Source organism: Crotalus tigris, unplaced genomic scaffold (assembly GCF_016545835.1).
Source record: "Crotalus tigris isolate CLP2741 ecotype Arizona unplaced genomic scaffold, ASM1654583v1 scf7180000019147.1630427, whole genome shotgun sequence".
NCBI classification, from domain to species: Eukaryota; Metazoa; Chordata; class Lepidosauria; order Squamata; family Viperidae; genus Crotalus; species Crotalus tigris.
In genome coordinates, this window is record NW_024097401.1 from 951,239 (window position 1) to 976,803 (window position 25,565).

A 25,565-nucleotide genomic window follows, 5' to 3' on the forward strand; every position below is an offset into this window, starting at 1 on the left:
GCACGGAGCAGCACAGCCAAGCACATGGCAGCCAGGCAGCAGGGACAAGACTCCGCCTTCGTGCCCTGTCGCACACAGATGATGCTGTGGGGAGCAGGCGGAGGGCACGGCTGCCATGGTGCTGCAGGCCCACCTGGACAATCTGTTGCGGTGGCCATGGAGACAGGTGGCCCTGTGGGTGGGTGGGGTTGGGGACGGGGCGGGCAGGCAAGGGGGTAGAGCGGGGGCGGGCTGGAGCGGTGTTTGGGCACTCAGTCTCTAAAAGGTTCGCCATCATTGTTCTAGATAATGGTGAATTTGTTGGTAAAGGAATTAAAGATTGTTTTGGCTGCACCTCTCAATACCCTAAGAGATTCAATTGTTAGAGAACATGAGATCTGAGTCTAGAGCTGTTGTAGAGTGTACTGTGTACAGTGATACATAGATTAACTTTGTTGTTCCGAATCAAATCCTCCATTATATTTTTAAATTTATTGCAATAAAATTCCCATAGACCTACCAATTTGGAGAGGGGGCCAAAATGTGATATGCATTAATATAGTGTTCTACTCTGGAATAGCTCTTTTGCTACCTGACTGAGCCCACAGCCATCCAATCAGCAATCATTTCTTCCCGTTTCATGCAGGGAACAGGTATCACATTCTTACTGAAACTATAAAATAATTTAACCAGATAAGTTTACTTACAGAGATAAAAGAAAAAAGAATTATTAGCATCCCTGTTTGCAAAAGCTACTTGTCTTTTTCCTTTTCTATTTAATAAAGGGCTGGCTAGTTTTGGATTGCCTAGAATAGCAGGTGGTCTAATGTAAATTATATTCAATATATAAATTAGGGTTGGATGGAGGAATAGTCAGTAGCAAAATGTTGTTTGGCAGCTTGTTAGGTATGGTCTTCAGTGAGGAGGAAGATGTCAAAAGGTGGAAGTCAGCAATTTTTCCTTTTGTTATATATTAATTTTATGAACGTTTATGTGACTCACAGTATTTTTACCTTCTATTACTAACTGAAGCAATGTAATGAATATTGGACGCTAATCTGTAATTGCAATAAAATTTATGTATGTATTTATTATATTGGATCCTATTTGATGCTTTTAAATATAAAATAAGTATGTACAATACATACTATTCACTGAGATATTTTACATTTGACAATTTATTTATTTATGAGACTTATATACCGCTTTAAGTGCGAGCACTCTCTAAGCGGTGTACACCAGTAAGCAATGTATATATATATTTACATTGCCCCCAACAATCTGGGTCCTCATTTTACCTACCCCGGAAGGATGGAAGGCTGAGTCAACCTTGAGCCGGTGAGATTTGAACTGCTGACCTGCTGAACACAGTCAGCTAAAGTGGCCTGCAGTACTGCACTCTAACTGCTGCACCACCTCAACAACAATAGAAAATAAATTGTAAAATAAAACCTACTGCCTATTAATGGGTGGTGCGGTGGCTCAATATTTAAGACACTGGGCTTGATGGCTGGAAAGCTGACAGCCCAGGTTCAAGACATGAGCTTCACGCCACAGGCTGAGCTCCCATCCTCGCCCCAGCTTCTGCTAACCTAGCAGTCTGAAAGCATGCAAATGCTAGTAGATAAATAGGTACCACTTTGGTGGGAAGATACCAGCATTCCGTGATATCATGCTGGCCACAAGACCATGGAAATGTCTTCAGACTGTGCTGGGCTCAGTGGTCTTGAAACGGAGATGAGTACCGCCCCTATAGTCGGCAATGACTAGCAGAGTAAAATCTGCAGGGACCTCTTTACCTTTATGTCTATTAATAACCAACATTGCTATTTGGTTAACTATGGTATAATCTCCTTAGTATTTAAGATTTTAATTATGATTTTATGCATAGCAGATATTCCCAGTCACTATCCTTCAATATACCAAGTATTTTATAGGTTTCTGGTGCTTGAGGTGCTCACTGATGTTCTGGGGAGCTGCAGGTAATGAAACTGTGAGGTGACACCACTAATGGGCCTGCTGGACATGCATGCAAATGCCCTGCCAGTGATGCCTCCTCAGTGGCTGGAGTGCCACCCTGTGCTCTGACAGCATGAGTACCGTTGCGTCTAGCAGCAGTTTCAATTTTCTTCTCCATCTCGAGTCTTCAATGAGTCTTTATCACTCTCCCAAAAGTGAGAAGATAGGCGGTTGGGGCCCAGCACCCTGAGAAAATGAAATTTTATGAGACTTGGTTTAATGTCATGGTTCCGACAGGCAGAGACGAATAAAGCAGAACTCTGAGGCTTGCAAATTCCTCAAAGAACATGTTTATTAGTTACAAAGTATTGGCACATCAAAAGTGAAACCAAGTCTGGAGACACATGTAACAATTCCCCAATACAATATTAAAAAATCCCACTTTTGAAACTATGCAAGCAATTACGTTCCCCAATACATCTTCTTGGCGGGCTTTTTATGCAACGCCCAGCCTGCAGTCTCGGGAGCAGCCAATGACCTTGGTTTCCCCGGAACAAAATATTATTTTGATTAGCGAAGCATCTGGACAACCCTCCTCTCTCTGTTCTATGTGGCAACCGAAAAATGAGAAGGAAAATGGCTGTAGCCATGGTCATTTGTAGAGTTGACAAAGAGACTAGACCATACAAAGGCCCGCAATTGGCCAATATTTGGCCTGCGGGAATGCCCCGGAGATGACAAGAGACCAGCTTCTGCCGCCCTGGCCCCGGCCCCACCCAGCCGAGTGGTCCCCAAGGCGCATGCACAGGAGGCAGTAAGCGCGCAGGGACCAACAGTGTCCAGCAGCAGGGGCTGCATAGCCCGCTGTAAATACTGAGCCGGCCCTTCAGCAGCAGCGCTATGGTGGCACCAGCAGCACGCAAAGTGGGGGGCACTTGATGTGGACCGCTGGACATGCCTATTCCATCCCATCTGTTTCTGGCTGGAGAGCAGGTCGCCACTGGTTTTTTATATATATATGTGTGTGTGTGTGTGTGTGTGTGTGTGTGTGTGTGTGTGTGTGTGTGTTTTCTGAGGTTTTCGCAGGTGTTTGTATGTAGGTCTTTGGTTATTCGGGTTTTCTCCCGCGTCAAATTGGAAGTTTTAATGATTAACAAAAAAGAGACAGGAACTACCCCTCTGAACAGTTTGAGGGTGAGTATAGAAATAAAGTAAATAACTTCTTTATCGTGGCCAGTCAGGAAGAAGGAGTGGAGAATTTTGAAGTGAGGAGGAGAAATAGAGATAGAAAGTGGATCACGGAAGAGGAAGAAACATTTAATGCTTTCAGCCTTCAAGGGGAAAAAAAAGAAGAAAATAAAGAAGATGGTGCAGTGTCTGAAATTGTCAAGGTTCGGAATATCAGTTCTCTAGCAAGAAATAACTGTTATGTAAATTTAACAAACTGCCCCAAACTGTAGTGACTCACAAAGTATCTCTCAATTTGGAATGGCAAGAAGAAATAACTTAAAAGTTTAAAGCTTTGAGGAAATGGATGAATGTGGTGGCCTGCCATTCTTTCATTCCAGCGGGCAACAATTGTGTGTGAAGTTTCACCCATGTCTAAGAACTCTAATTTAGCTGAGACATTGTCTAAAACTACAGAGTGGAACTAAGATCTGTCAGGAGATTGGTGGGTTTTTTGTTTTTGTTTTTTGCTGACTTTCGATATGAAAAGGACCAAGTTTAAATCTCAGTGGCTGTAATCTTGATGGTTAGCAAGTCATCAGTTTAAAAGTCCTTATGTAACTCTAAATGTGACAATCCTTACCAGTGATGATAAATTTCTAGGAAGTTGGTTCAATGAAATGCTGTGCAAATCAGTGTATATGATTTTATTTTAATTTATCTGATAATATATCGTCCATATATCAGATAATCTATTTGTGAATTTAAAAATAAATGATCTAATTAATGTGATTAAAGGCATCAATGAGCAAAAAAGGAAATTGTCTACTAAGTTCAGATTTTGTAGAATTTAGATTGGGAGTGATTCTCAGAGGCTGCCTGGATAAGCCCCTGCTGTTTTCTTGGCAAGGTTTTTCAGAAATGATTGCCATTGCTTGTTCCCTAGGGCTGAGATACAGGGACTGGCCCCAGATCTCCAAGGTGGCTTTGTGCGTAAGGCCAGGACTAGAATTCAAGGTCTCCCAATTTCTAACCTAATGCCTTAAACCAGAGGTCCCCAACCTTTTGAGCACCAGGGGCTGGTTCCATGGAGAGAGGTTTTTTATGGTTTTTTTCATGTACTGCCTGCATCCTACTGTGAGGCTTTGCTTGTTTGCATGGACTGGTTTCTGACATGCCGTGGCCCGGTGCCAGTCCACGGACCAGGGGTTGGGGACCTCTGCCTTAAACACTAACCAAACTGGCTTTACTTTTACCCTTGGTGTTACTTCCTTATTGCAAAGGCATGCCAATTTATTGTCAAAGTGCAGCAGCATTTACTGAATAAATGCTGAGTATATACTGGTTGGAGGAATAATTACAGTGGTGCTTAAATGTTTGTAATTCCTTTTGAATTTTCAATGTTTTTTTCATAAATCCTAAAGCTAGATAACAAGAACCCAATTATATGAGACATAAACATTATACTTGCTGGTTTATTGATTGAGGGAAATGATCCAAAGCTACATATTTGTATGTGACCAAAGTATCTTTGAATAGATCACATTTTAGGTCATATTTGCGCACAAATATTGAAAATTCAAACAGGTCCACAAATCTTTAAGCACCATTGTATATAGCATAGGGATGAGCAGTCTTCCTCATTATTGATACCATTGCTATGGTGCCCATCCGAGCACATTCCGTTTTTTCTGCCATGATTCTTACCACCTTGATTCGTTTTTTCTTAATTCTTCCCACTCAAGTCAGTTCCTACTCATAAAATAGGAGATAATTTTTCTCCCTCTTTCCATCATTCCCAGTTCAGGTTCCCCTTTTATGTCATCTCCATCCCCTACAAATTTTCCCCTTTGCATCTTTTTTTCTGTTCTTATTAATCCAGCTGCCTTGGTCCTTACTACTTTATTAAAGTAGTATTTTATTAAAAGTTTTAAAATTTTTTTACAGTATATAACCCAAATCCCTCCCACCCTTCCCCCCTCCCCCACTTCCCAGAGCTGATTACAGGGTTACGAATAAGCCAGTGGTTCTCAACCTTTCTAATGCCGTGACCCCATAATACAGTTCCCCATGTTGTGGTGACCCCCAAGTGGGTGTGGCCACCAATAAGAGGGAGTAGGACAGCTAGGGAAAAGGGAAAAAAATGGCGGACAGCGTGGGTTGGCGACCCCCGTGAAATGGTCGTTCTACCCCAAATGGGGTCCCGACCCACAGGTTGAGAACCACTGGAATAAGCAATCATAATCTAACTAACATTACCCAACTCTACTAACAATCAAATCCATAACATACTTTAACTCCTTTTCAAAGTAAATATTAACAAATTAAAAACCAAAAATAATATAATTAAATAATAATACTAAAAATAATATAAATTCAATCATATTAAACTATTAAAAATAATCATTAGCTAAATAATACTTTTTAGTCTCATATTTATTCTGGATATAATCTATCCATCTTCTCCAAACCAAAATATATCTTTCTTGTGAATAATCCTTCAAATAAGCGGAAAATTTTTGCCATTTCTGCTAAATTAGACACCTTAAGTATCCATTCTTCCATAATAGGCACTGAATCTTTCTTCCAATATTGCCCCACCAGTAATCTTGCTGCTGTTATAACATTCAACATCAAATTAATTTCTTTAACATCAAAGTCTACAGTACCACCTAATAAAAATAATTGTGGCGTAAACTTTATCTTTCTCTTAAAAATCTTTTGAATGTTCCACCAAATCTTAATCCAAAAAGCTTTTATATTACTACTTTGGTATTTTATATAGGTAGAATTGCCTCTCTTTCTATCTCTTTCCAGTCCAGTTTCCCCTCTTATGAATATTTCTGTCCTTGCTGTCTCCTCCTCACCTCAGCTCTTTTCCGTCCCTTGCATTGCATTCATATTAATACATTGCACTATTTCTCACTTTTTTTAAAAAAAAAAAACCTTTTATGTTTAAATTGCAACATTTAAGTAAATGGATTTTCCGATTTTCTATATATTCACAATAAAGATAATAAAACTATCACTTTACATGGAAATATTTTCCTTATCAACGGATTACTTAGAACGAATGCTTTCAATTGTAGTTATGCTGTATACTCTCAGATGTTATTAAAACCAGTTTTCTTGCCTAAAATATTCTGAAGAAAATTGATTAAAAACAATAATGCTTTGCTTTCTAGGTTCTCTGGCATCTTGATATTTTTCGACGCAGTTTTCGACAACTTACAACACATAAATGCATGGGAGATTCCTGTATATTTTGTGCCCTCAAAGTAAGTGATAAAATGAATTCAGTGGGATGAATTCCTCCAACACACCTCCCTCCATTGATCTCCTGGGGAAGCTGGCAGAAAAGATTGCAAATGGTGATCGCATTATTGTGATTTGTAAATGCAAAATGCAGGTTGTAAATGCAAAATAGGTGGCCAAGTGCCTGAAATTCAACCGCATGACTATGGGGTGTGACTATTTACAACAGCCAAAGGTGCCTTACAGGCTACACTGCATCTGTTCCAATATTGTTGCAGTCATAAGTTGAAGAATACCTGCACATGGCTGGCCAACCTTTTCTTGAAAACTTCTGGTGATACTAGTTCATGAGACAGGGTGTTCCACAGTTCAACAGTTGTCACAATCGGGACACTCCCCCTTGTTTCAAGATTGGATCTTCTCTCATTAGTTCTTTATAGCAACCTGGACAAATGGCTAACTAGAAGGAGTTCTAGTTAGCCATTTGTCCAGGTTGCTATAAAGACTATATGACTGGAAGGTCCTGAACAAACCTTGGATTCCAAGTGTAATTTATGGGGAAATAAACTGGACTAAATGCAGCTTTGCTTTTATCCAGCAGTGCTCTTTCCCCTTGTAATCCTAAAAGCTGGAGATACTGTAAGTGCCTAGTACAGACTTTAGAGCAGTGGTTCTCAACCTTTTTAACGCCGCGACCCCCAACCGGTCGTAAGTCGAGGACTACTCAAGCGGTCGTAAGTCGAGGACTATTCAACTGGTGCAGCATCGTTTGCAGAATGGGACTTTTGGCGGGCTCAGCAGGGCAGAGACAGCCTGGACAATTCCTATTGGCTTTGGAAAGCCAATAGAATTAGACGCTATTCAAAAGAGTCTATTCTATTGGCTTTCAAAAGCTAATAGAATAAAAGGGAGTAGTACAGCCAAGGAAAAGGGGGGAAAAAATGGCGGACTGTATTGTTTGGCGACCACCGTGAAATGGTCGTTCGACCCCAAATGGGGTCCCGACCCACAGGTTGAGAACCACTGCTTTAGAGTATGTGATTAACTATATATTTTATTAGTAATATAAAGAATGATTTTGTTGAATGCTAAGAAAATACATTAATATATATCTTTCATACACTGTTGAAATAACTGTTTATTAAAAAGGAGGTTTTTGTTTAACTTTTAGAGTTTGCCGAGAAAATGAGTGAAAATGATTTCTTAGTCTTTCGAGTAGTTTATGGAAGCTGACAATTAAAGGCAGTTGTTAATTTAAGAGAGTTATTGTGTTACATTTTTGTAACTTGCTTTTGAATTATAAACAAAACCTGAGAATCCACAAGAGAAAAAAGACAGGGAACTATTTTCTCTTTCAATCCCCCACTCCCCGTATTAATCAATATATACAGTTGCAGTTCTTATATGTGAATGGGTTATCCATATTTTGAATATCTTATTCTTCCATATTAATCTTACATTCTGCGATGATTAACTCATTTTACTTATATGGATGTACCCACATGAGGCATCGGTATACAAAATGCTAGTTTCAGTCCAGGACCTGTCATACCTGTTTGTTATTTAAATAAAATATGCTTGCATTACAGCTATCATCTGAGTTATAACTTGGCCAATAAACACAATCGTGAATGGTTCCTCCTTTATTTAAGTCACTGCTCTCTTAATGACTTAGGAGCTCATAATAATTTTTTTTATCTGTTCCCAGGTTGACATATGTAGAGCATAGTCCAGGAGTAGGCAACCTTGGCTCTTTTATGACTTGTGGACTTCAACTCCCAGAATTCCTGAGCCAGCTATGCTGAGGGGAAAGAGAGAGGTTTCCAAGCTGAGCCGTGCTGGCTCAGGAATTCTGGGAGTTGAAGTCCACGAGTCATGAGGGGGCCATAGTTCCCCCATGCTGGCTCAGGAATTCTGGGAGTTGAAGTCCACGAGTCATAAAAGAGCCAAGGTTGCCTACCCCTGCCATAGTCCTTGCATTTTTTTAACCAGACTGATGAATGATTTTTTTTTATTGGGAGCTTGTTTATTTGTGCTTAGGGAACGGGTAAGAGAAAATTTGCCAGTGGAACAAAACAAGTCACAAAGAATTTGTTTGCTTTGAGGGACTGTGGTGCCAGGATGTAGGACAGGGGATGTTTTGTTGTGGCTAGAGAAGAATGAAGCCTTCATTTGTAGATTCTAACAGCGTCTCTGTCTTACAGGATTTTCATATGACAAAAGCTGAAAGAATTAATTTTGAAAGTGTGCTTGCTGAGAGGAAAGATGAAATTCTTAGTGTTTGGACTGACAAAGGTCAAAAAATACTGATTCGGTTCTGGTGAAAAAAATTGACATGTTCAATCTAAATTATGTATTTACATATACATCTATATTGCCAAGGTTCATAGCTGTTTTACAATGTAAGAACTAGAAAAGACATATTTTGTGATTTCTTCCCTCCTACACTCCATTTCTGATTAGCTTCAACCATTAAAAATACTAGCTACATACAGTCATTACATGCTTCAATCATTAAAAATATTAGCTACATTCAATCATTACATGTGTCAATCATCAAAAATACTAGCTACATGCAAAACGTGAATTGTATTTTCCACTTATGGAACATAATTGTATGAAATACTCCTTAGTAATTTGGGTTACTGAATTAATAAATTGGCTTCCCTTTGGCCCAAAGCCTCATAAATTCTTCTATTTCTTTCTGTTACTTAAATCCTAATAGCTGTCATCTATCAGTGTTGCTATCAGCAATCTGTGTTGATAAAATAAAGTTATTTTCTTGAGAAAAAAAGCCAAATAAAAGTACTACTGATATATATATAATTATGATAGTATTGTCTTGAATCTATACTTAAGACCTTTACAAAATAATATAAAGTACATGGGGGGAGGGGGCAGCAATGTCTATGGACAAGTCAAGAGAGATCAGATTAATAAAAGCAGTATTGTGGTAGGTAGGGTGATATTAGTCCCATCCCTTTTCTATATGTGTCATGATTGACAGATTGATTTAGATACTCATGAAAGCATCAAAGTCGGTCTGTTTCATAAAAATCTACACCAGGTATCTAACAATCTGAAAACAAGATGCTACATAAATTAGCATGAAATAAATTAGCCAATAGTTCCTGGCTGACAAACTCAGTTATTCATCCAAACAAATAAGGAATACATAAATCATAAAGACCTGCACAAATGCCTGCACAGAAGGTCTGAAGCTTCAAGTCAAGGCTGAATTAATAATGTGATTATATTGGAAGCTAGTGCATTAGAAGAGAAGTTTGAAAAAAAAAAGGGAATGTTGAAAACATTGTTTTAATTTAAGCAAGAATGGAAATGGAAGCGCAACCACAAGCTGGTATAGGAGTACAATCATTGAATAATCAGCTATAAACCAGTGGTTCTCAACCTGTGCATCGGGACCCCATTTGGGGTCAAACGACCATTTCACAGGGGTCGCCAAACAACGCAGTCCGCCATTTTTTCGCCCTTTTCCTTAGCTGTGCTACTCCCTTTTATTCTATTGGCTTTTGAAAGCCAATAGAATAGACTCTCCTGAATAGAGTCTAATTCTATTGGCTTTCAAAAGCCAATAGGAATTGTCCAGGCTGTCTCTGCCCTGCTGAGCCCGCCAAAAGTCCCATTCTGCAAACTGTGCTGCACCAGTTGAGTAGTCCTTGACTTATGACTGGTTGGGGGTCACAGCATTAAAAAGGTTGAGAACCACTGCTATAAACTAAGGACTTTACACTTCAAGGAATCAAAAACCAGGGATCTGGCACACATTTGAATAGAAATTGCTTTTTAAAAAATTATTCTCTCATGGATGTCTTATTATGAGTGTATCAGCCATCAGGTCCCTGGCCAAAAAGTGGGAAAACAAAATGTGTTTGTCCCAAACAGCTGAAAAATGTAGGTGATTGCTTGGCCTTGGTGTGTCAAAAATTTGGAAAATACCAAAGTTGACAATGCTACTTGTGACATGCTCCCCCCCCCCGCAAATAACAGAAAAACAACTCTCCCCACCCCCAAGCAGTGGTAACAGCAGCAGTGAGGCAGGGCCTGAAGTGAGATCCAGCTCTACTACAGGCCTAACTTCATGGGTGCCATTCAAAAAGGCCACCTCACATGATTCAAGGTGCATGAGCCTTTGTGGAACAGTATGATTGTCCACCTGTCTCAGCACTCCCCAGGGTCTACCATGTCCTCCTTACCTTCAGGCTATGTTCTCTCTCTATTGACAGGCCCCTGTGGCCTACCTGAGATTGTCCCCAATTGCACAAGGCCTTTGTTCTTGAAGCAGCTTCAAAGAAGGTTCTTCGACAGGCTCTGTAGCCTCTAAAAATTGAAGCTTCTCAGCCCATCCTTCAATATCCAGGTGTTTCGTAGCAGTAACTGATTGCTGTGCTGTAGCCCCAAGTGTTGGGTGGTTCCACCTATAATAGGGCAAGGGAATGCCCTTGAGGAACAGGTGAAGAACTATCATCAAGACTATGATTAGGTAGAATAAATTTGAGTACAGGGTAGAACTGTAACTGTAGAACTAGATTAGAAAACATCTTAGATAAGACCTTTCCTGCTTCTCACAAAGATAAAGACATTCAGACTCGTAAGATTCTGTTACTATACCTTTACAACAAAATAATATTGATCTGCTTGATTTTGGTTTCCTAGTCTGGTCAATGTTGAATGGCTGACACCGGCAGATGGGTACGCTTCCATATTATTTCCTTGTGGGTACTATTTCCAGAAACTCAATTCAGCTGAAAAAAAAGTACTCCATTTAGCATAAAGAATTATTATTAGCATTGAAAGCTTCCTTTGAAACCAGTTGCCATCTGCTGGAGAGTAAAAAAAAATCCATAACTACCTACCAGAGCAGGGGTAGGCAACCTTGGCTCTTTTATGACTCGTGGACTTCAACTCCCAGAATGGCTGGCTCAGGAATTCTGGGAGTTGAAGTCCACGAGTCATAAAAGAGCCAAGGTTGCCTACCCCTGTATCAGAATCTTGAGATGTTTAGAAAACAAGAAATTGGATCGAAGACAAATTTGGCACTTGCTCTTCTTCTATTTTAATTATATACATTGCATGTAGCCATAAACAAACATGGCAATGCCCTCTTCAGGAAGCCAGAATTTAAATTTTCCAACACAGACTTTCTATCTGCCAGTTTGTTGCTTCCAGAAAAGTGTGTTGCTATCAACAATAGATCGACTTTAGGAATTACAGCAACACCAAGACCTCCATCAGAGGGAACTTTAGGCCACACCTGCTAATATTGAATATTCTTGCTTTGACACATCGGACATTGGACTGAAACATATTACAATTCCAAGGCCTTATTTTTCCCATAATAAATATTTCTTAATCCCATTTCATACTTTAACATACTTCAACATAATTATTTTGAAATATCACAGCTCGTATTAGATATTTTACTTTGTTCTCAGTTAATTCTTGTTGAACTTCCATCCTCATTTTTTTTAACCTCTTCATTTTCTCCTTATTTTAATCCAGCCAGCACACCAAATTTATTTATTCCTATTTCTTCCATAGGATTTTCCAAAATTAAACCAGGTTATCAGCAAATGTCCTTAATTTATGTACTCCCTTTTTCAACTTCACATTAGTTGTTTTCCCATTGTGTCCTATGTCCATGTTCAAAACTTCAAGGGCCACAATGGATAACGGTGGTGAAAGCAGGCATCTTTGTCTTGTTCCTTTCTTTATTTAGTGGGGTTTAGTCAATTCCCAGTTAATTATATTTGTGCCCATTTAAGTACTTATTCATTTTACCAATATAGTAATTTCTCCCAAATCCATATGGTCAAAGAAGTCAATTTAGTCATCACATCCGGTTTACCAGTCTTTCCATCTTTATATTAGTTTGTATTAGTTTTTATTTTTATTTTTTTAAAAATGTTTAAATTTGCAAATAATAGTAAATTGGGTGCAATGTGTAACACCCTAAAAGACAGAAATGCATTTCAAGGACTACTGACTGGTTAAAAAAGTAGAATGAATTATATATAGTAGCAAGTGTGGTCTGATTGCAAAAAAGACAAGTGCAAACTGAGGCACTTGAAGTATAGTTCCCAAATTATGAGAAGTCTAGTTCTTGTTGGCCTGTTCTGCATAACATAATTAAAGGATTAGAAAAAACTAGAATAAAGAAGGGCAATGGCGTTTTCATAGGATTAGAAACAGTATCCTGTGAAGGAATTAAAAGAATTGTATATATTTAGCCTTAATAAAACAGCTAAGTATTAGCGTAAGTATCTCAAGGGATCTTACATAGACAATAAATAGCTATTCTCCATCCTCCCAGAATAGCAAGAATAGACTGTGTTAACAATTTGGGAAGCATACTTATTTTTGGTTCTTTATCAGTATGGTAAAAATAATTTGAGCACTTTAACATTTCTGTGTTTTTGTCCATCTAGGGTATCTTTAACCAGTTCCAGTGCAGCAACGACAAAGTGTTACCTTCTGATGCTCTTCGTAGTGCTCTCGCAAAGACGTTTCAGGATGAGCAGCGTTTCCAGCTAGGCATTATGGATGATGCTGCAGAATGCTTTGTGAGTAGGAAAGTGGTGGAACATTGATGAATCCTGAAAAAGAATTTCTCATTTTGCTAAGTTAGTAAAATCTGTACTGTTTGGAGAAGCAATAAATAGTGAAGCTCCTCCCACCAAAAACCAAGCATGTTTTTTTTTACTTTATTCCTTGTTCTCTTTTTCTTTTTTCTTTTTCCCTTGGTTGCTTTACTTTCATTTTGTTTAATCGTCTTTTTTACTTCTTTGTGGGGATTTGGTTGTGAGCTACCTACAGTAGCCCCATAGCGAGATAGGCAGCAAGCGACAAAATAATAATAATAATAATACCCATATAACACTCCAGATTTAACAGTTGTCGATAAGAAAGACAAAAAAGCCTGGATAGTGGATGTCGCAGTGCCTGGAGACAAGCAAAATAGAAGAGAAAGAACTGGAGAAGATAACAAAATGCCAAGATCTACAAATAGAAATAGAACAACTGTGGCATAGGCAAGCAAGGGTAATACTAATTATAATAGATACCTTAGGTCCAATCCCAAAACAACTATAGAACCACTTGGCATTGACAAATTCACCCATCAGTCAATTGCAAAAGGCGGCTCTACTAGAAACAGCTTCCATCCTTGAATATCTGTAACACCATCAAACATCCAGATCTGCCTATCCCAGGTCCTTGGTAAGAACTCAATAGGTAGACAAAAATGCCAAACCCAGTCTGTGAGGTTTGACTGTGTGATATTATTATTATTGATCATCGCACAGTCATCCAGAAGTTCAGACTGGATTTGGCATTTTTGTCTACCTATCGAGTCCTTCTCAAGGACCTTGGATAGGCAGATGTGGATGTTTGATTATTATTATTATTGTTGTTGTTATTAATAATCATCGCACAGTCAGCCAGATGTTCGGACTGGATTTGGCATTTTTGTCTACTTATCGACTAAATTAGTTGACAAGTGAAATGCTGTGGACATAATATACTTGGATTTCAGTAAGACAAAGTAGACCACAGCCTACTTCTTGATAAGCTAGAAAAGCATGGAATAGACAACATCACCACCTAATGGATTTGTAAGTGGCTGACAAACTGTACTCAACAAATAGTTCTTATGTTACTACATCTTCATGGAGGGAGGTAAGCACTGGGGTACCACAAGATTTCATCTTAGGCCCAGTATTCTTCAATATCTTCATCAATGAGGGAATAGAAGGGAAACTCATCAAATTTGCAGATGACACTAAACTAGCAAGGATACCCATCACTCCAGAAGACAAACTCAGGATCCAAAAAGATCTTGACAGACTTGAATAACGGGCTCTATCCAACAAATGAAATTTAATGTGGAGAAAGTAAGGTTTTACTGTTAGGCAGGTATAAGTACAGATTAGGTGAAACATGGCTCAAAAGAAGTAACTGTGAGAGAGACCTTGGAGTCCTAGTGGATAATCACTTAAATATGAGTTAGCAGTGTGCGGCAATGGCCAAAAAAGCTGATACAATCCTTGGTTGTGTAAACAGAGGCATAGAATCAAAATCACATGAAGTATTAGTACTGCTTTATAAAACTTTAATAAGACCATACCTGCATCCACTTTCGGTCACTACATTACAAAAAAGATGTTGAGACTTTGGAAAAAAGTACAGAGAAGAGCAACTAGGATGATTAAAGACCTGGAGATTAAAATATATGAAGAATAGTTGCAGGAATTGGGTATGGCTAGTCTAAAGAAAAGAAAGTGTAGGAGTGACATGATAGTATTCCGCTATTTGAGGGGCCTGCCACAAAGAAGAAGGGGTCAACCTATTTTCCAAAGCACCAGAAAGCAAGACCAGAAGCAATGGATGGAAACCAATCAAGGAGAGAAGCAACCTGGAATTAAGGAGAAAGTTCCTGACAGTGAGAACAATTAACTAGTGGAACAACTTGCTTCAGAAGTCGTGGGTGCCTCATTACTTGAGATTTTTAAGAAGAGACTGGACAGCCACTTGTCTCAAATTTTATAGGGTGTCCTGCTTGAGCAGGGAGTTGGGCTAGAAGACCTTTCAAGATCCCTTCCAGCTCTATTCTGATTTATTTGCTTATTTCTCATATTCTGATTATTTTATCACTTCGTATTTTGAGTCTGTACTTGCAGTACAGGTAATTCTTGACTTATGGCCATTCATTCAGTGACTGTTCAAGTTATGACAGCACTGAACAATTGGTAGTTATGACCAGTCCTCAGGATTCTGGCTGTCCAGCACTCATGTAGTCACATTATCACGATCTGGGTGCTTGACAACTGGCTCGCACTTACAACCCCACAATCACATGACCCCCATATGCAACCATCTGTGCCAGCTTCCCTTGAAAGTCAATGGGGAAGGCTTCAGGAAAGGTCACAAATAACTTCTCCACGCATAACCACATACACCAATGTACACCCTTCCCAATCTTCTCTGCATCTCCCTCACATTCTCACACATTTCTCTGAGCCTCATTGTGCCTCCCACACATACTCATGTACCCCCTTTTTCCCCTGCATACCCTCCCTGTGTCTTGCCACATCTCCCTCACGTACTTGTGCACTCCCTCACTCTCCTGGGCACCATCCCTGAACCTTGCTAGTGCTTTCTTGGACCCTCTCGCGCCTCTCGCCACTTGACAGCCACTAAACCTCCTGCTTGCTAGCCATTTGGGACTTGCAACTTGGTTGCAGGACTAACTGGTTGTGGGAAGCTAGTGGGATGTTGTCTTGGGATGTTTTGGGATTTGATTAACAGTGGCAAGAGGCACACAAAGAGCTTTTGCTCTTCGTTGGCTGCCTTTCTCTCTACCGGTAGACTCTTATGTGGGTCTTAAATCGCCCTGGAGGGGCGACCACTGTCGAAGAGGCTTTTGCTCGGCTGTGGTGGAGCAGCGGCTCCCCCTACAGTCCGAGCTAACTCCGTAGGGCCGATGGAGAAGAAGATCGGTCAGTAAAATGGGCGATCACTTCGCTGTGCCAGCTGAAGTCAGAAAATCATCTAAGCATAAAGAACCACCGTGGTGAATCCTGGTGAGACCTTTCCTCCCTCTCTCCGTCCTGAATTATTTTTCCTTCTACTTTGTTTTCTTTTTTCTTTTCTTTTTTTTGCCTAAGAGCCTTATTGGAGTTACTTCCCTGGCTGGGAAAAGCAGCTTCTACTTGTTTGGGAAGGAAGGCATTGAGACTACATCTTTTTTATACATGTTTTGGGGTACTGAAATTTTTTTTTTCTTAAGAGCTGTATTATCAGTTTATGCTGTTGTTGTTTTTTCTTGCTGAGCGCTATTACTATCTTATATTGGAAGACTATTTCTTCCTCCACTTTTTCCTCTAAAAATAGAAAGAAAGGGGGAAAAAATGACCCTTGAAAAAGATTTTTTAGTTTACTGAGGACATCTACTGGCCCAAAGCTAATATTGTTTTGACTATTGGGAGATGAGATGTTTAGCTTTCAAACTGGGTTTTTTTTTTTTTTTTTTTGAGAGAGAGAGAAAGATAACCTGATCCAGCTGAATAATTTTTAAAATGGAGCTGCATTCACACTTAAATAGTTCCGGAAAAGATTTGCGAGACTAAAGAAGAAATATGTGCTACAATGAAAGAGTTTACTTCAGAATTAAGAGCCAGAATCTCTCCTTCAAACTTTAAAATTGACTCTCAAACTACTTCTGATTATTCTATAAAACAGACTACACAAGAAGAGGACTTAACTGAGAATAAAGAGAAATTGACTTTGTTTGATAAGCAGTTCACCCATGGTTTTGAGGACCAGGAAAAGCAAAGACTGAGATTTGAAATGTCAAAGCAACGAAATTTTATGGTTAAGAGAAATAGTGGGCCAATGCAAAGGCCAAGATGGTTTACTTGGATTCAGATGATACTGCAAGCAATAAAGAGAGATTTATCAGTTGGAAGGGAAGCTCTGTTATGGAAACCTACCTGGCAGAAGAAGAAGCCCAGAATAAGATTGAAAAGAAGTGAAATTTAAAACTTTATGTAATGAACTAAAGGCAATTTAGAATTATGGACTGATTTAAGGACTAAGATTATGAGCGAGATGTAATAGAAATGGGCCATTAATGGAAGATATCTATTAAATTGATTAAGAATGTACTTTTTGAATTGATGGGTTTATCGATATGAAAATTATTATTTTTAATAAGATGATTTGTTTGTTTGATGTCCAATGGATTGAAATGATTTAAATATTATCTTTTCAGCTTAAAAAGTAAGAGAAAAGGGGTGATTAATGGAATATATATATATTAAATTGATTAAGAATGTGGTTTCTTTTTTTTTTTTTAGAATGATAGGTTTATTTGTAAGAAAATTATTATGTAATGTTGAGTTAACCTAATAAGATGATTTGTTTGTTTGATAACATGGATGTGATTAGTTATGAAAATTAACTGGATGAAATTTGAATTCTGTCAAATGGATTGAAATGATTTAAGGTTGGACTTTATTTTATCAGTTTAAAGAGATTAATTGATTGATGGATTAGATATGTATAGGATAGATTAATATTTTATTTTAAATAAGGGATATTAGTGGAAGAAGAAATAAATAAGATCTATGATAAAATTAAGGAATTAGAATATATTTGGAAGGGATACCCAAACTGATAATGTTTGTACTTAAAGTTATTTTGATTATGGTAGTGTAAATTTATAAAGCTTTAAAAACAGGTTTAGGTTGAATAAATTTAAGCTAGAATTGGATTATTTTAAATAAAATACGGTACTTAAGGGAAAAAGAGAGATAATATTTGATGTATTGATTGAATTATGTGTATATGTTTTGTTTGCGGATGTTTGACCACTCTAACACCACGGTATGTCTTGAGTACTTTGTTTTAAAAATCAAAAAGCCAATAAAACTTGTCTTAAAAAAAAACAGTGGCAAGAGGGACTGCAGATATTGTTTTTATACTCTATGACTGCATTGTTTAGTGAAGGAAAGTCCCGTCTCAATTGATAAGAGGACTATCTATATTAAAAGAAAATGTTGGTATTGTCTACATAAAATTAATTTCTAAAGTGTGATAAAACTGAAAAAGCCACAATATCTAAACAGACGAGTTTCCAAATTAGGGAACAAATGCTACAAAATAGGTTTTAAAAATGCTTTTCATAATTTCCTAGGAAGGCACTTTCTACTACTGTATTCCCTTGTAACAAATATTATGATTAATGTGCTCTTAAAAAGTCAAAACAAAGCCATTATTTTGTTTAACTTCAAGGCCCTTAATTGTACACTATTCCCCAGTCAGTAAAGCAACTTGAAGTCTTCAGCTATTGATCTATAATTTGACTATTTAGTTAAAACATTACCGTTATACTAAACCTAATGAAATGTTAAAGTTTGGCATGATGAATAATGAGTATTTGATTCTACTTTCATAGAAAGTTAATAAGTGTCATATACCCACCGTATGAGTTGGTGTCAAGAACTGTCACTCCTACTTCTTAAATGAATTTTAGAATGTTTAGAAGCAAATTTCATACAACTCTAAACAATAAATTTCAATTATTTTTATTATTAACTCTACTTTCGTTTTCCTGTTTTCCTGGATGTAGGAGAACCTCTTAATGAGGATTCATTTCCACATTGCAGATGAATCTAAAGAAGATATCTGCACTGCCCCACATTGCATTTCACACCAGAAATTTGCAATGACCTTGTTTGAACAGGTACAGCAAAACAACAATTCTAAGTTATATTAATCCTGAAATGAAGAAATAGACTTGGAAATGAGCAAAAATATTTTCTTCTGTTAATATCTAACCATTTATTTATCTGATTTAGTGTGTCTGTACCAGTTGTGGTGCTACTTCTGACCCGTTGCCCTTCATCCAGATGGTCCATTATATCTCAACTACTTCACTCTGGTGAGTCTCAGGCTTTTTGCAAAAAAAAAAAAAGAAAAAATTCCTTGGTTTAATTGTTCCCCATTTTTCTACTTGAATGAGATAGATTGATATTTTGGTATGTACAGGATCCCTACTGAGCTTCTTTTGCCACCCATTATGCAGCTGTGGGCTATGCCCTTTCTTACCTGACTTTTCTCTAGATTAGGGGTCCACAATCCTTGGGCTGCAGCCCAGTACCAGGCCACAACTCGTTCAGAACCTGGGCGTGCAAGTAGCAGGTGAGCTCATGCAGCTCCATTTGTATGAGCGGCGGACACATGTGCATGTCAGTTGCGCAAATGGAGCTTTCTGCACAAATGTGCAGGCCCACTGCTTGCATAGAACCATCCCCTCTCCACCACCACCACCACCACCCCCGCTGCCAATGTTGCTGGGCTGCAAAGTCAGAAAGGTTGGGGACCACTGCTCTAGATAGCATCTTTTCACCCCATCTTCCAAGGACTTTCTCACAGATATTCAAGAAAGTCAACACTAATTTGAAGTTATAAAAAATTAAAGGAATTTATACATAATTTCAAAGAAAATACTGATCAAATTAGTAAGTAATTTCCTCCCTATTTCTTTTTTTTATAATATTTTATTCATTTTCCAATTTTACATTTAAGTATTTAAAAAGCAACTTGGTGGCTGGGTTAATCAATAATTCGATAACAAAATCTTTAGTACAAATCTCAAGTTACAACATGAAATATTTCCTCTCTTTTTCCCTTAACATTTACTGTCTCGTATTTAAGCTAATACAGTTCTTATTATATCAACACAGTAAAAACATCATTATTACATTTATCAATAATTTTTCAGCTTATACATACTTTAATTATTTTTTACATTCAATCTTTATAAACAATCCATATCCTGTTATTAATTTTTTTCCAATTTTTAGTTTCCCATCAATATTCCAATTTAACCTTTGATATTTATAATTTTCAGGCTTTAGGTAACCAAGATTTCCCTTATCTCAATTCATCATTTTTAAATATTAAACAGATAAAATCCTTATTTTCAACTAATTCCAAATATTTTAAATCTAATGACCAGAATTCCCCTTATCTCAACTTTTCCCTTTAACGCAGTGGTTCTCAACCTGTGGGTCGGGACCCCATTTGGGGTCGAGTGACCATTTCACGGGGGTCGCCAAACCACGCTGTCCGCCATTTTTTTCCCTTTTCCCTAGTTGTCCTATTCCCTCTTATTGGTGGCCACACCCACTTGGACACACCCCTGGGGGTCACCACAACATGGGGAACTGTATTATGGGGTCACGGCATTAGAAAGGTTGAGAACCACTGCTTTAACGGTCTAATTAATAATATAAAATCTCTTTTAGGAAATAACAAGTTGTAATACCAAACTTTGCCACAAGATGTCACCGATGCCGTTTAAGATTTTTTAAGTCCAAGATTTTTATAATCCATTTTCCAATTTTATTTCTTTTTTGTAGATAAAAGCAAAAATCTCCAATAAAAATAGGAAAAATTTGGGTCCCCAAGTTTCAGGAACATATAAATCCAATTAGATTAAAGTTCTTCTTTTAATGCTTTAATTCCCCTGAGTAGTCAGTCACTGCTATTCTTAGAGGGTGGGATAGAAATTCCCTTCCCTCTCTTCTCACAGGGGGAAAGATACTTCAGGCAGCTTTTACAGGAAAAGAAAGTGCTTAGGGTAAAGAGAAGATCGGATTTCACCCAGTTTCATCTGCATTGCTTTCGAAGTGCTTGGTGGTAAGTTTGACTTGGGCTGTCTGCAGCCTAGTGATGGGCCTATTACTATGGCCAGTCTTTCCTCCGCCGGTTTGGAAGGCTGCCCCAGATTGAGCAGAAGGGCTGCCACCCTCCCACGATCAACCGATGGTCCCCTCCTTGCTCACTGCCCCTACAGGGCGACTTTCAACCCTTTCCAGGGTCCCCCAGCGGAGTGAAACCGAACGTGGAAGACGGAGCTTGCCTTCCAGCGGCCACGGCGGCTGCGATGGCAAACCGGAAGCCATTTCCTCCCTATTTCTGTTACTGTTTTTTTAACATTATAAATTCTATGGAAAAAATAGTTTGTCATTTTCCTTAATTTTATAAAACTCACTATTCTTTCTTAACACTAACTTTATCCAACTTGGGGAAAAAAAACAAAGGCTGTGCATTTATTGTAGATATAAAGCATCACAAATTTCAGCTCAGAAATGAATAGCCAACAGAGCGACTAAGACAGTGGCCCCCAACCTTTTGCGCACCAGACACTGGTTTCGTGGTAGAGGTTTTTCCACAGACCGGAGTGGCCATGGTTTCGTGTGCTGCTCTCATCCCATGGATGGAGCTTTGCTTGTTTGCGTGGCCTGGTTGCTGGCATGCCGCCGATCTATGCCGATCCATGGACCAGGGTTGGGGACCCCTGGCCTAGCAGATGGGTCAGGAATTAAAGTTCAATTTGCACCCCATCAGAAATCTTGCTTGAGTGAGGCATATATTTTATTCAGGTGCACATTTGCTGAGCCTATAAACTGAAAAGCTGTTCTTTCGTGACAGATCTCAAGAAGCAGTAAGAGGTTTAAATATTGTTTATAAAGAAATATGTTTTTATTCCTGTTTTACACTTTTTGAACACTTCAAGCAATCAGGCCATTTGCATGCTGGAGAGACGAGACAAACCGACACCTGATATGTTTGGAGAGCTGCTACAAAATGCCAGCACAATGGGAGATATGAGAAACTGTCCGGTTTGTATATATAATTTTTATTTAGTAGAAGAAGTAGCCCTGATTGGGGATGGGGGAGTATGCACTGAAAGCTGCTTTTGAATAGAGAGGTTTTCAGTATGTGATTTGTCAGTATAGGTCAGGGGTAGGCAACCTTGGCTCTTTTATGACTCGTGGACTTCAACTCCCAGAATTCCTGAGCCAGCCACGTTGAGGGAAAAGGGAGAGTTTCCAAGCTGAGCCATGCTGGCTCAGGAATTCTGGGAGTTGAAGTCCATGTCATAAAAGAGCCAAGGTTGCCTACCCCTGGTATAGGTAGTCCTTGACTTAGAACAGTGTTTCCCAAACTTGACAATTTTAAGGCATGACGACTTCAACTCCCAGAATTCCACAGCCAGCAACGCTGGCTGTGGAATTCTGGGAGTTGAAGTCCATATGCCTTAAAATTGTCAAGTTTGGGAAACACTGACTTAGAACCACAATTGGAACAGTAGGCAGTTCAATAGAGCTAGAAACCAATCAGAACCAAGCTAAGGTGGCTAAAACCAAGTGATATTTATAAAATGACTACAAATATTTTGTTTCTAGAGTAAATGACATAATGAAAACATACATTCTGATTAACTAAAACCTAGCTTAACTCTAATATGTACGTGTTCTCAAAAAATCTTTATTTCAAAATTAGCAATTTCCTTACCATCATTTCTCTTTTAAACATTTTAATGAGGAGTCCTTGGTGTTCTCTAAGCTTGGTTGTTTTCTTGTAGACATTTCATTACTACGAGGGCAATTCAGAAGTAAACCTCCGTTTGGTCATCAATGACAGACACTTGCAGATATAGAATAGAATAGAATAGAATCTGGAAGGGATCTTGGAGGTCTTCTAGTCCAGCCCCCTGCTCGAGCAGGAGAACCTATACTGTCTCAGACAGGTTATTGTTTAATATTTTCTTAAAAACTTCCAGTGATGGAGCGCCCACGATTTCTGGAGGCAAGCTGTTCCACTGGTTAATTGTCCTCACTGTTAGGAAGTTTCTCCTTAATTCCAGGTTGCTTCTCTCTTTGATCAGTTTCCAACCATTGTTTCTTGTCCTGCCCTCTGGTGCTTGGTGAATAACGTGACCCCCTCTTCTGTGTGGCGTCCCCTCAAACACTGAAATACTGCTATCATGTCTCCCCTATTTCTTCTTTTCTGTAGACTGGTCAGACCCAAGTCCCGCAGCTGTTCTTCATATGTTTTAGTCTCCATCTTAGTTGCTCTTCTCTGATTTTTTTTCCAAACTCTCAACATCTTTTTTGTGATATGACTTTTTATTAAGCACATTAGAAAACTACAACATTATGTTATGATCTTATGACCTTATGACAAATGCATCAATTTGAATGGCAATTATGTTATAAAGTAATGCAGTGTTGTAGTTTTCTAATGTGTATAATAAAAGTTCTGTATCTGCAAGTATATGTCATTGATAACCAAATGGAGGTTTAGTTCCGAATTGCCCTCGCAGCTAGCACTGATGATGTTACCTAGTTTGGATAATGAAACATCTACAAAAAAACAACCATGCTCGGAGAATACCAAGGACCCTTCATTTCAGCCTTGAGCTACAAATATTCTCCTTTGTTGGAAACAGTTTAATACATGCACAATATTCCTTTTAACATTTAGGAATATTTGAAGAACTTAATATATTTTATTTATTGTATTTGTTAAATTGATTTGATGAAAGTCATAGTTGACTTGGAATAAAATAAAGAACCCCGGTAGTCTTTCATCTCCCATCACCCAGTTAAACAAAGATTGCTGACTGCAGTGTTACAGATAAAGCGACAGGGTGGATTTATATTTAGGAAATGAGATGTGATTCCTGCCTTAGTTCTTACTAAAAGAAAAGGATTTTCTTATTCATTTGATTCTCAGTCCCTGTGCGTCACCACAATATAAATCTATTTTGCTGTGGAGAGGGTTACTCCTGTTTATACTCTAAGTCAGTGATGGAGAACTTTTTAGAGACTGAGTGCCCAAGCTGCAACCCAAAACCCACTTATCATCGTTGGGTGCCGGGTGGGTATGGCCCATTGGGTGGGCGTGGCTATGGTGATTACAGCAGACTGGGTGGGACTAAAAAGTTCAATCAATCAATTCCAACTTTGCAAGATCTTTTTTTTTCCCACGAGAAATTGAAATTGACTGATTGATTGAACCTTTTTTTTTTTTTTTGCACATGGTGGCGGAGGCCTAAAGCAAAAAGGTTTTATAAAACCCATCTGAAGGCCTAGGACTGGGGCGACGGCGTGCGTGCCCACAGAGAGGGCTCTGAGTGCTGCCTCTGGCACCCGTGCCATAGGTTCGCCACCAATGCTCTAGGTGGTACACTCCTATTTCTTTCCACGATACAAATCAGTTGCATTTTTAAAAGTTTTGGTCTGAAAGCAAGATATGTCATTGTATCAGGAGTTGAAGGCATATAACACTAAATAAAAAGGGAATGTTTAAAATCATCAGGAATTAAATACATTGGGTTTCTTTTCAGAGCAATTGTGGAGAAAGAATTCGGATACGCCGAGTATTGATGAACTCTCCACAGATCATCACCATCGGGCTGGTCTGGGACTCGGATCACTCGGATTTGGCAGAGGATGTAATTCATACCCTGGGCACTTGCCTTAAACTGGGTGATGTGAGTCTTAAATCTTATGGCAATATGTACATTTTTGTTTGACTCTGCTACTGTCCTTCATCTATATGTGCACATGCATGTTTGTGTGGTCTGCCTTTATTTCAAACATTTTTCCTTCAGCTTAAATAGTTACTTTTCAGTAAGTAAATTTAAGTTTTAGAGAAATTCAAGAATTGTACTGAGATTATTCTTCCCTCCCTGAAGTTGTTCTTCAGAGTAACTGACGACAGAGCAAAACAATGTGAATTATATTTGGTTGGAATGATCTGCTACTATGGAAAACATTACTCCACCTTTTTCTTTCAAACAAAGATTCGTATGTGGATGTATTTTGATGATGCCCATGTTAAAGAGGTAAGAAATTTAGAGGGAAAAAGAATAAAATGTTTGGATCATTACAGTGTAAATCTATCTGGATTGTTTTTAGATAAGTTGATAAACCTCCAATTATTTACAAGCAGTTTATAATGAAACATTCCAGATAGGTTGCATCCACTGTTTCTAAAATATAAAAATGACACATTATTTAAGAGAGCAGGGCAGGATATATGTTGTCTGCCATGTTTCATTATGTCATGAATTGTTAAGAAAAGATCTAACAAAATAACATAGGATTCAGTACAATGCAATGATGGTAAGACGGAAACTTTTCAACTCTTCTTGGGAGAAGTAAATAACATAGATCAGGTGTGTCTAGCCCTTGGATTGCATGTGGCTCTGGACAGGTCCTAATGCGACCCCACAAGATCATAAACTTTTTAACATTATTATGTTGTTCACATACATTAACTATTTTATATATTTTATATGTGGCCCAAGACAATTCTTCACTCAGTGCAGCCCAGGAAAATGAAAACGTTTTGGACACCCGTGTCATAAATAAGTAGTCTTTTATTTGTTCTTCACTTATTTTAACCTGGATGCTTTCTATAGCAAGTCTATAGAAAGTCTAATTTCTTTTAAATGTCTTTTTTAATCTTTATAACTTTAGAGAGGAATAGGTTGATTTGTTGAGGATCAGGGTCTTTTATCATAACCTTGAAAAACTTCATTTCTTTTTTTGCTAGTTCTATAAATTCTTTCTTTTAATATAGATTGGTTCAAAGTCCATCTTGATTTCTTTTTTGTATTCCTCTCCATATCACTTTTAAAGGGTTATGGTCTGCCCATGTACCTGGTTCTATCTCAATTTTCTGCATATTTATCCTGAGTTCAGATGTCATCCAGAAGCCCCGGCTTCTTCCACCCGTCTCGTCAAATGCCAAACCGGAAGTCCTTTAGTCTCCAGGCCTTTGATCATCTTAGTTGCTCTTCTCTGAATTTTTTCCAAACT

At 38.4% G+C, this 25,565-nt stretch overlaps 1 protein-coding gene across 5 annotated transcripts in view; it reads left to right on the forward strand.

The window, feature by feature from the left end:
• The window catches only part of USP54 (ubiquitin specific peptidase 54), a 96,024-nt gene that overhangs the window by 22,087 nt on the left and 48,372 nt on the right, over positions 1–25,565 (forward strand). For all 5 annotated transcript variants that reach the window (XR_005558707.1, XR_005558706.1, XM_039360023.1 and 2 more), the window contains exons 3-9: positions 6,291–6,383; positions 12,810–12,944; positions 18,512–18,625; positions 18,741–18,823; positions 21,467–21,572; positions 24,086–24,232; positions 24,437–24,586. Coding sequence is in view for 3 of the 5 variants with exons in the window: in XM_039360023.1 (XP_039215957.1) it covers positions 6,291–6,383; positions 12,810–12,944; positions 18,512–18,625; positions 18,741–18,823; positions 21,467–21,572; positions 24,086–24,232; positions 24,437–24,586 (828 nt within the window). In the remaining 2 variants the exon portion in view is untranslated. The remainder of the gene's footprint in view (positions 1–6,290; positions 6,384–12,809; positions 12,945–18,511; positions 18,626–18,740; positions 18,824–21,466; positions 21,573–24,085; positions 24,233–24,436; positions 24,587–25,565) is intronic.